The 14,445-nt window shown below is 43.0% G+C and overlaps 1 protein-coding gene across 1 annotated transcript in view; it reads right to left on the reverse strand.

Annotated features, from left to right (window-relative positions):
• PTPRO (protein tyrosine phosphatase receptor type O) overlaps positions 1-14,445 on the reverse strand; it is a 52,986-nt gene that overhangs the window by 24,927 nt on the left and 13,614 nt on the right. Inside the window, exons 4-6 of the mRNA XM_078783940.1 lie at positions 3,713-3,800; positions 2,998-3,193; positions 1,976-2,050 (exon numbers count right to left, since the gene is read on the reverse strand). Coding sequence (XP_078640066.1) covers positions 1,976-2,050; positions 2,998-3,193; positions 3,713-3,800 — 359 coding nt within the window. The remainder of the gene's footprint in view (positions 1-1,975; positions 2,051-2,997; positions 3,194-3,712; positions 3,801-14,445) is intronic.

A 14,445-nucleotide genomic window follows, 5' to 3' on the forward strand; every position in this document is an offset into this window, starting at 1 on the left:
AAGATTCCGGATGAGAGGGGAGGTGGATACTGGGATACCGTCGATGTTGAGGGCAAAGTTATGGGTGGATTTTGTGAGCGTTTTTGGGCCAATGATGATTATTTCAGATTTATCACATTATCTATCTATAATTCCAGTAATCTCTGTGTGTATGTATGTATGTATGTATGTATGTATGTCTGTATGTCTGTGACCGCTGTTTCTCGACAACCACGGGTTCGATATACTTGAAACTTGCCAGGTATATTGCTGGGGACCCGAGGATGTGCCTTTTCAAGGTTTCATATTAATCGGACAAGTAGTTACCGAGCTATGTCCAAAAAACGATTCAACCAATCAGAGAGCAGCGAGCTATCACGTGTGCCGAACGTGCCGAACAGACTCTGCCTCAGACGGCACATTTGAGAGCGTATTCATTTATTTCACGTTGGCAAACTATGTTGCCGCTATGTTGGCGTTAAACTATGTTTTAAAACTAATTAAAACTAATTTGCGATTCTTTCGCTTTCCTGCGCGTTTGTGCACGTTATGGCGATTTCTTTACCAAACTCCGCAAGCCGTTCGCTTTGGACCAAACCATTTCATGTAAATAGAGGGGGGGGTTGTCACCGTACTCGCAAGCCGTTCGCTTTGGACCAAACCATTTCATGTAAATAGAGGGGGGGGGGGATTGTCACCGTACTCGCAAGCCGTTCGCTTTGGACCAAACCATTTCATGTAAATAGAGGGGGGGGATATAATTTTAGATATATATATAGTACGGGCATGCCCTAGTTATTATTAATGAAGAACCTGGTGTTGGCTTAGCAGTTAGGGTGCCGGCTTGGGATCCTAGGATCCTGGATTCGAATCCCGGTTGATCGCTGAATTAACACCAGGGGGGGGGGGGGGGGGGGGTTGACTCAGCCTGTCATCCTTCCGAGGTCGGCAAATCGAGTACCAGTTAACTGGTAATTCCCTGTGTGTCGCAAGAGGTGACTAACAGGGTTGGTGGCACTGTGGCAGGAAGGGCATCTGGCCATAAAACATCGCTTCAAAAAGGGGACCAAGGTGCCCGAAATAGGCCAACCCCTGCTCTGCAGGGGGAAATGGCCTCTAAAGGCGGCTCTTGATGTTCATTAATGACAGTGGAAGCACTGTGAAAGTTTGAGGAAGCGTCTTTCTCACAAGTTCGAATCACAGAAAACAAAAACCTTCGCCCTTGCAAGTGTGGATTAACAAGTGTGGAAACAGAGGGAGTTTGAGTGCTGAACTGTAACAACCTGAATCAAACGACACAACATATGGGTTCTGTCAATGGTAATCCAAAAGCTGATTGTACACATCACTTAAACAAGTTGTGTATAAACTTAAATCACAATCATTGCATAGATTACATACTTTTCAACCCTTTCAAAAGGTTCATATAAAGGGGCACCCTACATCTGGCAAATAAAATACATTTACTTCTTCATGCAAGTGTATGAATCAAATTGGTGCCCCCTTCATGAACTTTTCTAGAGCATTACTTGGTTCCTCATAAGAACACAAGGGTAGACCAGCATGATTGTGATCAGCATCCTACTGTGTTTACTTCCGGATTGGGAGCACTTTTGTACGGATGGAAACTCCAAATCATAATTGTATTGAGGAATTTATATGAAACCTCCCACCTACCATATGACACCCACTGGGACCCCAAAATGTTCCACAGAAGGTCTGGTGGGGCTAGCCCAAAAACCTACGGAGTATTGTGAGAACGGATGGACAGACGGACAGACAGACACTCCTGTTTTATAATATACATTACATAAAGTAAGTGTTCAACTATATCCCCTAGTCGTGGTAATTACATACATGACGTAAAGTATAACTTTTGAACTCTAACTGTGAATATCAATCCTAATGCTAATGTGTAAGGCCGAGTAACCTCAATGCTCACTTCTGTAGGAGATGATGGGCATATCATGTTCACCTGAACACAGCAGGGACTCACCTGCCAAAGGGAAGCTTACGTTTGGTGGTGCAGCCTTTAACCTCTGTATGTGGCATGGTTTCCACACCACTTTGTCTGAAAGAACAAACAGAAAATAACTCGCCAACAAAAGCTTTCCACGTTCACTCAGACAGAAACCTTCATCAATCTCAATTTGTTTTTGCTCACACATTGCACATCAGTCAGGTGACTAGTTCTGACACTCGATTTGAATGCAACCTCATGTGTGCCACTCCCTTAATGTAGTAACAGTACTCAGTAGTACAGTACGTCATGGTCACCACAAAATTATTAAGCCACAATTATTAAAAGTGGCTCCTCATGGTTAAAAATACACCAGTAAGTACAAGTACCTAATTTTGGAGTAAAATATAATACTTAAATCCTCTGGGCATCTAACAAAGGAACGACTAATGGACCATGAGTTCCTACGGACACCGAAAACAAACTGTTGATGAATGACCATTCGGACAGGTAGAATTTTACACAGCACCCAATCCCAAACCACATCTAAATGGTAGGCCAAAGCATGGTTCTGTCAGATTGCCTAGATACTAGCAACGGTACCCGCCCTATGGGCGGGTCTTCAATTGGGAGGCCCAAATGAAAAGGCAAAATATCAGAAATTGAAGGCTTTATTATTTTAAATGATTTATATAAACATCCGTTAAATCATATCACACGCAAATCATCAAAATCTAAACAGTATTTGTAGAATTTCAATAAAAGCTACATCGCTGTTCATATCGGTAAATATTATTCCATCGGTTTGGAAAAACTGAAAAATTGGAAAATTGTAAAAATAAAAATGGAAAAACAATTTATCCATTTTACTCCAGGGTGTCCCAGGATTACCCACCCAAAATTTCGTTGCGATCGGTTCAGCTGTTTTTGCGGTATCAGGGAACAGACGGACAGACAGACAGACAGACGGACAGACATTTGGTGAATTATAGTAAGATAACCAGACTGGCAGAGGCAATGCTCAGATTGTCAACATTGAGTAAGTCCCAGTTGTTTACGAGCATCTGGTGGTGTCGGCGTTTGCAGGAAATCGTGCAGGGGCATCACCAGGTGCACCAGCCAAGGCATCACATTCACACCTGGAGGTCTTGTTACGCCTGAGCCGCTGGAACACACACACCCCGACGGCAGCAGCGACCAGGCAGGTGACCACGAAGGCTGTCACAGTGACAGAAGTGGCATTTACCTCTCCATCTGCCAAGCAACAGTACATCATTACCATTCTTTTACATTCAAAATCATTGTCCAATGTGCCTCCTAATTTCCACCATCTTTGAAACCCTTTATTTAATTAATGCTGCCATAGTACGGTAATACCTGCACCAGGTTCACAATTGTGACTAGCTTGAAAGCAAGACCATTGTGGTGGGATTATGGATATCTGAATCACCATGGGACCACCATGGGACCACCATTGTCAATTGGTGGTTGAAAGTAGAGGTGGAGTTCAAGTATGGCCCAAGGACATGGACTGGTCTATTAAAACTGGTGGTCTATTAAACCAATCACCCCATAAGCAATGAAGGTCTTTATTTCAGCCTGAACACCTTGTAGGTGTTCCACTACATTGAAACACCGGGTCATCGCCAAAAGGATTTCACGGGGGAATCAAACAAACAGTCACCGGTCATGCTGAGATCACTGCAACCCACAAACACACCGCAGCGACACAAATGCAGATTATAAACACCTGACAGAGTTACTCAAACTCACAGAGAGCGTTTGCCATGGCGTGCGGTGACTCCCTCTCCGAACGGACGACGAACAACAGAACCAGTCGCTCACGGCTGACCGGGGCCTGCTGAAAGGCAGAGACGCCCGTGGATTTGCCAGCAAAGAAAAGGGAGTTAAAAGTTTGCCGATGGCTCAGCTAGGCCTTTCCTGAACCGCCCGCCTACTGTGATATAAAAGTGAAGCAATACAGGAGTTCTGGGAAATGGCAGCCGGCCAGGGAGGCTATTCTGGGCCAAGCATTTAAAGGACTAGGCCTGGTAGGCTTACACGGGCTGTTTCGGCCTCACGTGCCTGAAACTGAGGCGATTTGTTTTGTGACTAGAAAGAGAATCCGGTAATGAATATAAACCGTAAACAAGTAACAAATTCAGAGACAGAAGAGCAAAAGTTGTACAAAGTAATATAAACGTACAATCCAGACCAGAACACCCTAAATATAAAAACCCACCCAACTCTATGCAAACTGAGCACATCAAAGTATGAAATAACTAATCCTAACAATTACTTTCTGCTTCTGATGCACCATACTCTGTTACAGAGCCTCCGGGCTACTGAAGAGGTTCCTTGGCAAGGAGTATACTTGGTGGTTTGCCATTGCCTTTCCAGCAGTAGTTGGGGAAGGAATTGGTATAATTTGTTAAGAGTTCCGGCGATAGCTCGCCTACTCTTTGCCGAGGTCACAGCGGGGTCTTTAACGTATAATAACTAATGCCGGCGGACAGGACGCCCAGTTTGACATCCAACCATGACCCAAGTGACAGAACACACATTTATGCCTCACTCTGCCTGTGAAACACCAGGATGATAGTTTATAGCTGGTCGGGATTCAAACCCAGACTAGACAGCTGAGAGACGGTAGGGTGTGTTTATACATCCAGCCTATCGCTCTGACAGCTGCGGTCATCCCCCACTGATCCTCTATCCTACCACCACTACACTCACGTGTGGTAGCAATAGAGAGGGGGAGGGGGGGGAGTGGTGGTCTATTGAACCCATCACTCCATCAAACCCATCATCCCATCAACCCAAACTCACCATCCCATCAAACCCATCATCCCATCAAACCCATCATCCCAAACACATCATCCCATCAAACCCATCATCCCATAAAATACATCATCCCATCAAACCCATCAAACCCATCATCCCATCAAACCCATAATCCAATCAAAGACATCATCCCATCAAACCCATCAAACCGATCATCCCATCAAACACATCATTCCATAAAAGCCATCAAACCCATCATCCCATTAAACCCATCAAACCAATCATTCCATCAAACCCATCATCCCATCAAATCCATTAAACCCATCATCCCATCAAACCAATCATCCGATAGTCGTAGGAGAATGGGGATCCTGCAGCACACTAAAATTTAACATTGAAATCAATGGAAAAAAGTAAGGTTAATTATTGACTCACTGGATCTTCAATTAGATTTTATTCTCCAATTCCTTCCCATCCTCAAGATTTCAAGATGTTCAACAGACATTCGCCGACGCTCATTCTCACTCACTACGTTTGTTAGCTGTTAGTCGGTGCATTCAAGACACCCCATTCGCCTACTACTTGTGGTGGAAGGGAGAATTGGGGGAAGGGTAGATTTGGGAAAGGGAAAGGAGAGGGAGAAATGGGGGTAGGGGCAATTGGGGAAGGGGACTGCATTTGACAATATTCACGAAGTGGACCAATGAATATTTGTTTATGTTTTATTTTAGGCAATCATTTAATTTTCTTATAACACTCATCATCATCAATTATATGAAGTTTTATATATTATATTTTTTACTCATCATCATCAAGTATATTAACAAACAATATGTTGGAACTTGGTTCTTGGTACAAGTATCTTTGTTGAGCAGAGATGAAATAGCTTCACCAAAATCACCAAAAAAAATTTTTTTTAAGCAAAGAAGCATCTATAAATATTACCTTATAAATGGGGCACTGTTTTAATATGGAGAAACACGTAACAATTATGAAGTTAAAAAAAGTTTGTTAATAAACCTAAATCGAATCAGGAGGCTGTGGAACAATGTGATAGATACTTAAAAACAGCTCTAAATAACTCCCTTAAGAAATCAACGCCACTAACTATTAGACTTGGATACTCAATACAAGGTGAAAAGAGGAACCCATTTTTAAGAACAAGTCTTAGACTACGAAATAATTATGAAGAGTTTCTTGAGAGCTGTCTCATAGAAGAGCTACTCAGGATTGAGGAGGATTGTAGTCCAGGAATAAGGTATATTTCTATCTTCCTAACCCCCAAACAACAACTTCCTAACCCCCAAACAAACTAACCCCCAAACAACAAATACAGGAATCCTCCCATCCCTGTATAGTAGTGGATTGTGAAGTGTTAACCTATTGCTTTCAACTGTATTATTTGCTTACCTGTGTCTTTTGTAATTCCTGTGAATAAAATTAAGCTAAAATCTGTTTTCCTTTTGAATCGTATAATTTGTAAGTCCAAGGAATTGTATTAATTACATCAACAATTTTAAAGAGTTCATTAATCCATCTCTTTGTATTTTAGGAGTCGCGGAAGGCGTGAGAACAAGGCCATTCGTAGGGTTCGAAGATGGTTTATTGTAACAGCAAGATCCAGCACACTAAACTCGAACGGAAGTCAGCATGCTTATATAAAGCCAAAAGCCCTCTTCGGAGGGCGTGGCTCCGGCAACCGCACATGCGTCACGTCCGCACAACCACAAGTCCAACAGGCCCGTGCACGTGTATTATGCCCAAATAAGGTAATCACATAAGGTAACCGCCACATGCGGTTACCTGCACATAAGGTAACCGCCACATACGTCCCCCCAGAATGCACTCCACGGGCCTATGCGTAGGCCGAGGCGACCGAGGGGCTGGGCAAGTCCTCGGGGGAGGCTGCCGAGGTTCCTCGCAGGCCTCCCGAGGTTGCAGGTCGCGGGTGCAGTGCCGAGAAGGCTCGAGCGGTGCACGCGAAAAGCGGGTGAGCCAACCGAGGGTCTGGTCAAGGCCTCGGGGGAGTCTGCCGAGGTTCCTCGTGGGCCTCCCGAGGATGCAGGGTCGGAGAAGTAGTTGCGGTTGTAGTTGTAGTTGCGCGAGGGTGACGAAGCGGCCGTGCCGCTAACGTCAGCGCGCGCGCGAAGGTGACGAAGCAGCCGTTCCGCCGACGTCAGTGCGCGCGAAGGTGATGAAGCAGCCGTGCCTTCGGAGGGTCTTGGAATAGGCTCGCCCCTCCGGTCGTAGAGGAGGAGCCGAGCGCGGTGCGCAAACCTCATAGTCATGGCCGTCGTCGTTACCGAAACTCCGGCATTTCGAAACCGCGTTCGAAACTGCGCCTGAAGCCGTGCGGGAGAAGCCGGCGTCACCAGCTTAGGTGGCTTCCCTGGCTGGGGCGCGCTTGCCGTGTTCGTTCGCAGCCCCCGAATCCGTTCGGGGGCAGTCGGAGGTCACCAGTTTAGGAGTCGCGGAAGGCGAGAGAACGAGGCCATTCGTAGGGTTCGAAGATGGTTTATTGTAACAGCAAGATCCAGCACACTAAACTCGAACGGAAGTCAGCATGCTTATATAAAGCCAAAAGCCCTCTTCGGAGGGCGTGGCTCCGGCAACCGCGCGTGCGTCACGTCCGCACAACCACAAGTCCAACAGGCCCGTGCACGTGTATTATGCCCAAATAAGGTAATCACATAAGGTAACCGCCACATGCGGTTACCTGCACATAAGGTAACCGCCACAGTATAACCTTTCTCAAAATGACTTTTCCATCGATATATTCTTACAATATCACCAACTTTGTTCTTTTGCTTTCTCAGATTAATCTCCTTTTTGTATTCTAATTTTGTAAATGTTTCCAATGGTTTTGATTTTTTTGATGAATGAATTGTATTATTGTAATTATCTACAATGTCCTGAATTGTAGATACCGAATGTTGAGAACCGAGTTGAATGAATTTTTTATATAGTCTCTCTTTCAAAGTGCAATTAAAACACTCAATAATGACTGCCTTTGCTTCATTAAAGGTGCTGTATAATATTGCTATGGTTTTGAGGTTTGCACAGTGAGTTCAATAAAGGTTAAAGTCTGTCCCCCATAGATAGTCACACAAGCAACATGTAGCCTCATTTGTAGTATAGTTATTTCTTAGTATGTGTGAGAATAGGCCCTTTCCAGTGTTAGTTCTGCATTGTGTAAAGCCAGGAAAATAGGCCCTACTGCCATCGATCACCCTACGTCCGTAACCTCAATACAGTTTGTTAGCGTTGGTTCATTTTGGGCGAGTTAACACGAGGGAGGCGGAGGAGGATCGGGGCGGAGTGGCAGGAGCGATGACGGTAAGCATGAGCCGCCAATCAGAGCTCAGGGGAGGTGGCATCGGAGGGCGTGGTGAGAAGAGTCTGGTGAGTTCCAGAAGGTTCGCGGGGCGTGCCTATATAACCCCCCTCGGAAGGACTTGCATCGGAGGGTTAAGAGGACTTGCAGAGGAGAAGGACTTGCGTCACAGGACTGCAGCAGAGAGATAAAGGACTTGCATCGGGGAGCTTGCGATACCAAGATACCAAAAAGGACTCGTGTGAACTTACAGCCCAAACGCGCGGTGTTTGATGAACTTGATGCGACTTGCCGCCCTTGCATGAGCACGGCTCAGTAACGCCCTTTGCCGTAAAAGTCCACCCCTTGCCGTTCCGCCCGATTATATCGCCTTTGTTCGAGAGACGCGCTACGAGCCCCTGTCTTCGCCGATCACCATCTTCACGGGACGCACGTGGGCCGTGGAGAGCTGGACGAGGACCATCCCTGGACGCGTTGGGGAACACCTGCCCATCTGCAATCCCCTGTGTGAGTGTGTGAGATGGGCCTGTTGTCCAAGGGATAAGTTAAGGATTGCTTAAGGATTGCTCTGTGTCTCTTCGTCCTGAACTGTAAATACGTGTGGAAATAATTAAACCTATCTGTTCTTCCTTTCTTCTGAATTCGATTGTTCCCGTGATTTCTCCAATTGACTAAGCGTGGCACGAATAAGATCGCTCCAATCGGGTTCCACTAGTTAAGACTGCGTGGATCACGTGTACGCAAACCACTCGGCGTACCAACATCACACGTGGTTCATGCGAGGCTTGTTTCCTCGTTTCCGTGGCAGCGTGAGTACTTAGGTACGAGCGAGAATTTGGTCCCGAAACCCTATTTTGCGCTTGCCCGGAAAGGACGTAATAAGTCTCGGTTCCGCCAGGCTAGTAAAGACAAGGGGATTAATCCCCCCTTGATAAGGGGAAGAAGGCCGGCGAGAGAACCGCAACAATATTATACCATTATCTTTAAGGAAATTCATAAATGTTTTGTTATGGAACTCTGTTCCCTCATCAGTCCATAACTTCTTTGGTTTTCCTTTTGCTTTTACTCAATACTAGCCGAAACCCGTGGAACATCCACGGAAGGGAGGATGTGGTGTATGGATAGAGTGTACCATTATGGATGGCATAGGGGATTTGCTTGTCCGAGTAAGAGTTAGGAAGAAAGATGAGAATGAAGAGTGCATATATGAACAACGATCGCCGACACTGGCACAAATGCATACTCTGGATTGTCCACTCAGTGGACGGCTTGCTTTCGCCTTCACCTGTCCAATCAGCGGACGGCTTGCTTCGCCTTCGCCCAGCAGACGCCAATACGATGGCGTCGTAAGATGGCGTCGTATCGGTAGTTAATCGGATGCTTTTGGGCCCCAACGTCGGCTAATTCAGATTTTTCGAGTATGGCTGTACGTGATAAACAAAGAGCGCGGTTCGTAGATCGTAAATCCATTAGTGCCGTGGGCATCGGGTCACTGGGTGCGGCGTAAAAGGGATAACAAAGTCGAGTCCTTACGCTATTATTATATAGATTTCACTGAAAGCTAACATTAAAGTATTACCCCTTTTGTTTTTCAAAGGAACAACCCATGCATATCTACTCCTCAAATCAACAATGGTTAAAGCATACTTGTATCCCTTAGCATTCTTTAGTTCAATTAAATCAGCGGACCAGATGTAATCAACCCCTTTGGAATAAACCTTCCTTCTTTTAAACTTTGTGATTATAGGTTTATGTAATTAATCAGCTAAAGCTATTTGCTCCTCAGTCTTGATGACATCATTAGAGCTTAATAGTTTTTTTGATAACCAACCCCAAGTCTCAATTGAGCACTTATCAATTTTTTCACAATAAACCTATCAACTTTCTCTCTCAAAGTTGGATTTCGTATTAAAGACAAATTATACAACATTTCTCTGTCGGCTTTGTGTTTTTCATCCAACGTAGTGCTATTCCCATAATCAATATCATGTTTCATCACGCACTTCATCAACCATATTTAGAGATTTAGACCAAGGTTTAGGATTGTCAGCCTCATCTAATCTTTTATCCAACTTTGTTCCCAGACCACAGAAAGAATATCCCGGAAGGTGTAATTCCCCCGGAATTCCAGTTGTTGTAAATTTACTCCCCGATATAAACTTTTGTATATCTCCCCCACTTTTATGCTTATAAATGAATTAGCACTTTTTAGAGCCACACACTAAACATGTCCCCTTTTAATAAAGTCTATTATTTTTACTTTTAAAATACGAGCTATTTTAAGTATTAGTTTTTCTTTTTACACTTTACACAATAACTCATTTATTTATGAGAAAAATTCATACAGAATGCGAAAACCTTTTTGGTTTCCAACATATGCATTTCTATCTTGATTTTTCAAACATAAAGAATACTTAGGAATGCCTTCACTCTCTCCTCCATTTATTTAGGGAAAAAATATCCATATAAAACTTTTAACTACAGTAAATAACACCAACATCATCAACTACATAATCTTTTTCTTCTTCTTCTGTATCCCCACTTTCTCGTTTAAACCTCCTCCCTGAAATTGGAGTTATTCTTGAAAATAATATTTTCTTTAGACTTTTAATTTCTTTATTTTCCTCCTCAGTGCATTGAGTTTGATTTATTTTCTGTAATACCTCCAATCTTTTATTAATCACACGAGTTTCCATAGTTTTATATTTTTCCTCCCTCTCTCTTTTCTCCCTTGCTTCCTTCTATTTTTTCTCCCTTTCCTCCCTCTCTTCCTTCTCTCTTTTATCCCTTGCCTCCTTCTCCTCCTTCTCTCTTTTCTCCTCCTCCTTTTTTTCTCACTCTCTTCCTTTGCCCTTGCCTCATTTTCTTCTTCAACTCCTTCCTCATCCCTTACTACACTTGAACCATCTCCCCATAGAATATCATACATATATTCATCTGGATTTCTTGATATTCATGTATCCAAAATAATTTCTTTTACAACAGGAAACCAATAAAATTTCTTCTGAAATTCTAAAATCAACTTTAAAACCTTTTCATTATTTAACATTTTAATTAAATCTACATTTGTAGGTTTATTAACATCAGTATAAAACCAATATATTATTGAAAAACTCCCAGTCTTATGTTGTAGAACATATTTATTAAAATACCGAATACCCTTTTCTTGTAGGTATGCTTGGATATATAAATCAATGAATGATCGTTTTAAGGCCATTTTCCCCGCTAGAGCGGGGGTTAGCCTTGCGGGCCCCATGACAATCATGGTTCCCTGTTTGAGGCAATGTTGTTATGGCCGGATGCCCTTCCTGACGCCAACCCTTGGTCGCCTCTTCGATGCGCAGGGATACTGTGTACCTATTCTAAATCGGGGTACACACCGTGATCATCGCTTGGATAGAGAAATGATAATTTTCTTGAAGTCTTCTTGCTGTCATTTATGTATCAGATATATGTGAGAGATTAATATGATGACAGGTAATACCTCCCCATCTTCCTGTTGTTAAATCAGTTTGTATTCCCTGGCTTACTATATAAAATCCTGTTCTTTGTGTTTTCATTAAATAAACTATGGTGAAACTGTTGTTGATTTTAGCTTTATTAAATTCCTTTATTTGTTGTTTGCTAATAGCACTTCCACATATCTCATTATCCTCACCAAGTGGATATTATTCTTCTTTATGTGATTGATTTAATTCCTGTAGGTCTTGTAGGTTTATTGAAAAATACCAGTTATACCCTAAATCAGACATATCATACCCCCAATGTTCTATTCTCATAAAAACTATACGTCCTTCTTTATGAAAGTTAATTTTAATTGGAACTGTGAATTTTGTATGACCTGGGGATGTATTCAACATTTCTACATCTTTTGAATATATAACCATTTTATTTAAAGATATATATTGTGATAAATCATTTAATCTAACTAAGTCATTGACATCTGTGGGGCTTGGATATAATTGATTAATTTATAAGTACTTTTCATATTAAGATTTTTTGTTATATTATATTTTTGTCGTTCAGCCTGTGCCTTTGTATAATAAATTGATAAATCAATATCCAACTCTTGGGATATGCCAAAGATAGAACCATCTTTTCCAACATGTCATTTATATTAGATTTAAAATGACCATCAAAATTTTCATTATTGTTGAGTTGAAATAATACATGCAAACATAATTGACCACAACATTTGGAATTAAACCTTTGGACTTGAAATGTTTGATAAACACCATTCTGTAAGAATTTTATTACTTCAAGAGGTGGCGGAAGACCAGAACTATCAAAATAATTTTATAAACACAAACTATTTAAAAAGACTATTATAAATACAAACCCAATGAGAACCATTCCCATTATCTTCTAAATTCATAATAATATTCTTTGTATTCCTGGACAACTTTGTTAATTCATCTCTCATACAAATAACCACATTATCAATTTTGAGTTTTTTTAAACAATATTTAGCAAGTTCTATATTTGACGTTGTATTCTTTCCAAATTGTTTAAACCATTTATCCATTTATTTATGAGAAAGATATAATCCATTAACCCTTTTAGTTAGTTTTGCACCTGCCTGTGCGATAGAAGAAAGCATATCTCCAACTAACAATCTCACTTTATCAGATAAGCTTTCAAGCTTTTCAGCAAAATCTAAAATTACACCACTTCCACTAATTTGTTTCTCCAACTCCTTGTTATGTCTTTCCAACTCTTTTAGAGCCTGTATTTGAGTCTTCCTTTCTTTAGCAGTTTTTACCGCTGCTGAAATACCACCCGTCAATGCTCCCGTCGCACTTAAACCAGCAAATAATGGAATTAGAAACGGAAGAAATCGTCCACTCGTTTTGTCATTTTAATTTTAAGTGAGGCAGTATCTTTTTTTTTCTTCTTTTTTTTGTATACTGAATCGAAGCTCGTGAAAGAGCTGACATTTACTTCACAAACAAATCAACCAGACAAACAAAATATATAAAAAGAGGGAGCGGAAGACAAGGGAAGGGGAAGCACACAAACACTTGAGAGCACACAACATTTAAGAGCAGGGAGATGTGTGGGAGGGAGAGGGCTTGGGGGGAGGAGGCGTGGGAAGGGGGGGGGGGGGTGGGAGAAGTATAAAACACAAGGACACCAAGGACTTCCAGGACAGAAGTTGGTATTTCAAAAAAGTGGAATTGGGGTGAAATTAGTGGGGATAGAAAAGATCAAGGTTTTGGATGGGGGAAGATAAGAGATGGTGGTGAACAGCTGTTTTAAAGACCTGGAGGGTGGAGTGGGATTGAAGAGAGTGAGGGAGTTTGTTCCAGAGGCGGAAGAAAAGAGGAATGAAGGAGTGAAGGTGAGCAGAGAGTCTTGATTTTGGCAGTTTAACCATAAGAGGGTTGCAGGCAGATCTTGTGCGACCTGTAGGAATATTTGCGGGACAGAGCCCAGAGAGAGCTGGGGGGGCAAGGCCAGAGAGGAGTCGGTAGAAGACGGAAAGACCACCAACCTGCCTGCGGTGAGTGAGTGAGAGGCCCTTGGAGTTAGCTTCATCGCGGGAGATTCCAATGATTCTGAATGCTTTGGTTTCAACAGCGTGAAGACGAGCTAGGTGTGAGGCAGGAGCACCAGCCCAGAGGGGAGAGCAGTATTCCATTGAGCTGTGGATGAAAGCCTTGTATGTGGTGAGGAGCTCAGGTGTGCCAAGGAAGGACTTCGCACGACGGAGGATGCCCAGACGGCGATTGGCTTTGGAGGCCAGATTTGAAATGTGGTTTTCCCAGGAAAGATCATGGCAGATAGTGAGACCCAAAAGCTTGAGTGACAGAACTTCTTGGAGAGGATTATTCAGAAAGTGGATGGGAGGGTTGTCCAGTCGGTCTTTTCGGAGAGACATCGTAAGAGTGAGATTTGTCAGGATTGAAAGACATGTTCCACTTGTTTGCCCAGTCTGTGATTTTGTCAAGGTCTGCAGAGAGTGAGGAGGCTGCAGACTGCCGATCTGAGGGATGAAGAATGGAGCGACAGAGAGTAGAGTCATCAGCAAAGCGATACAGAGGATTTTCAAGATAGTCAGAGAGATCATTGATGAAGACCAGAAAAAGCACAGGGCCCAGAACACTGCCTTGGGGAACTCCAGCCTGAACAGGAAGAGGAGATGAGAGAAGCCCATTCAGGGCCACACGTTGACTACGACTAGAGAGGAAGTCCGCCAGCCATGCGTTGAGATTTCCATGGATACCAAAAGAGGAGAGTTTGGTGAGCAGAGCAGGGTGCCAGACCGTATCGAAGGCACGTGATATGTCAAGGGAGACAGCTCTAATTTCCTGTTTGGCATGGAGGACCTCCATCCATTGTTGAGAAAGCAGAAGCAGCATGTCCAGAGTAGAGTGACCAGGTCTGA

Source organism: Myxine glutinosa, chromosome 8 (genome assembly GCF_964187855.1).
Source record: "Myxine glutinosa chromosome 8, kmMyxGlut1.1, whole genome shotgun sequence".
In the NCBI taxonomy this organism is placed as follows: domain Eukaryota; kingdom Metazoa; phylum Chordata; class Myxini; order Myxiniformes; family Myxinidae; genus Myxine; species Myxine glutinosa.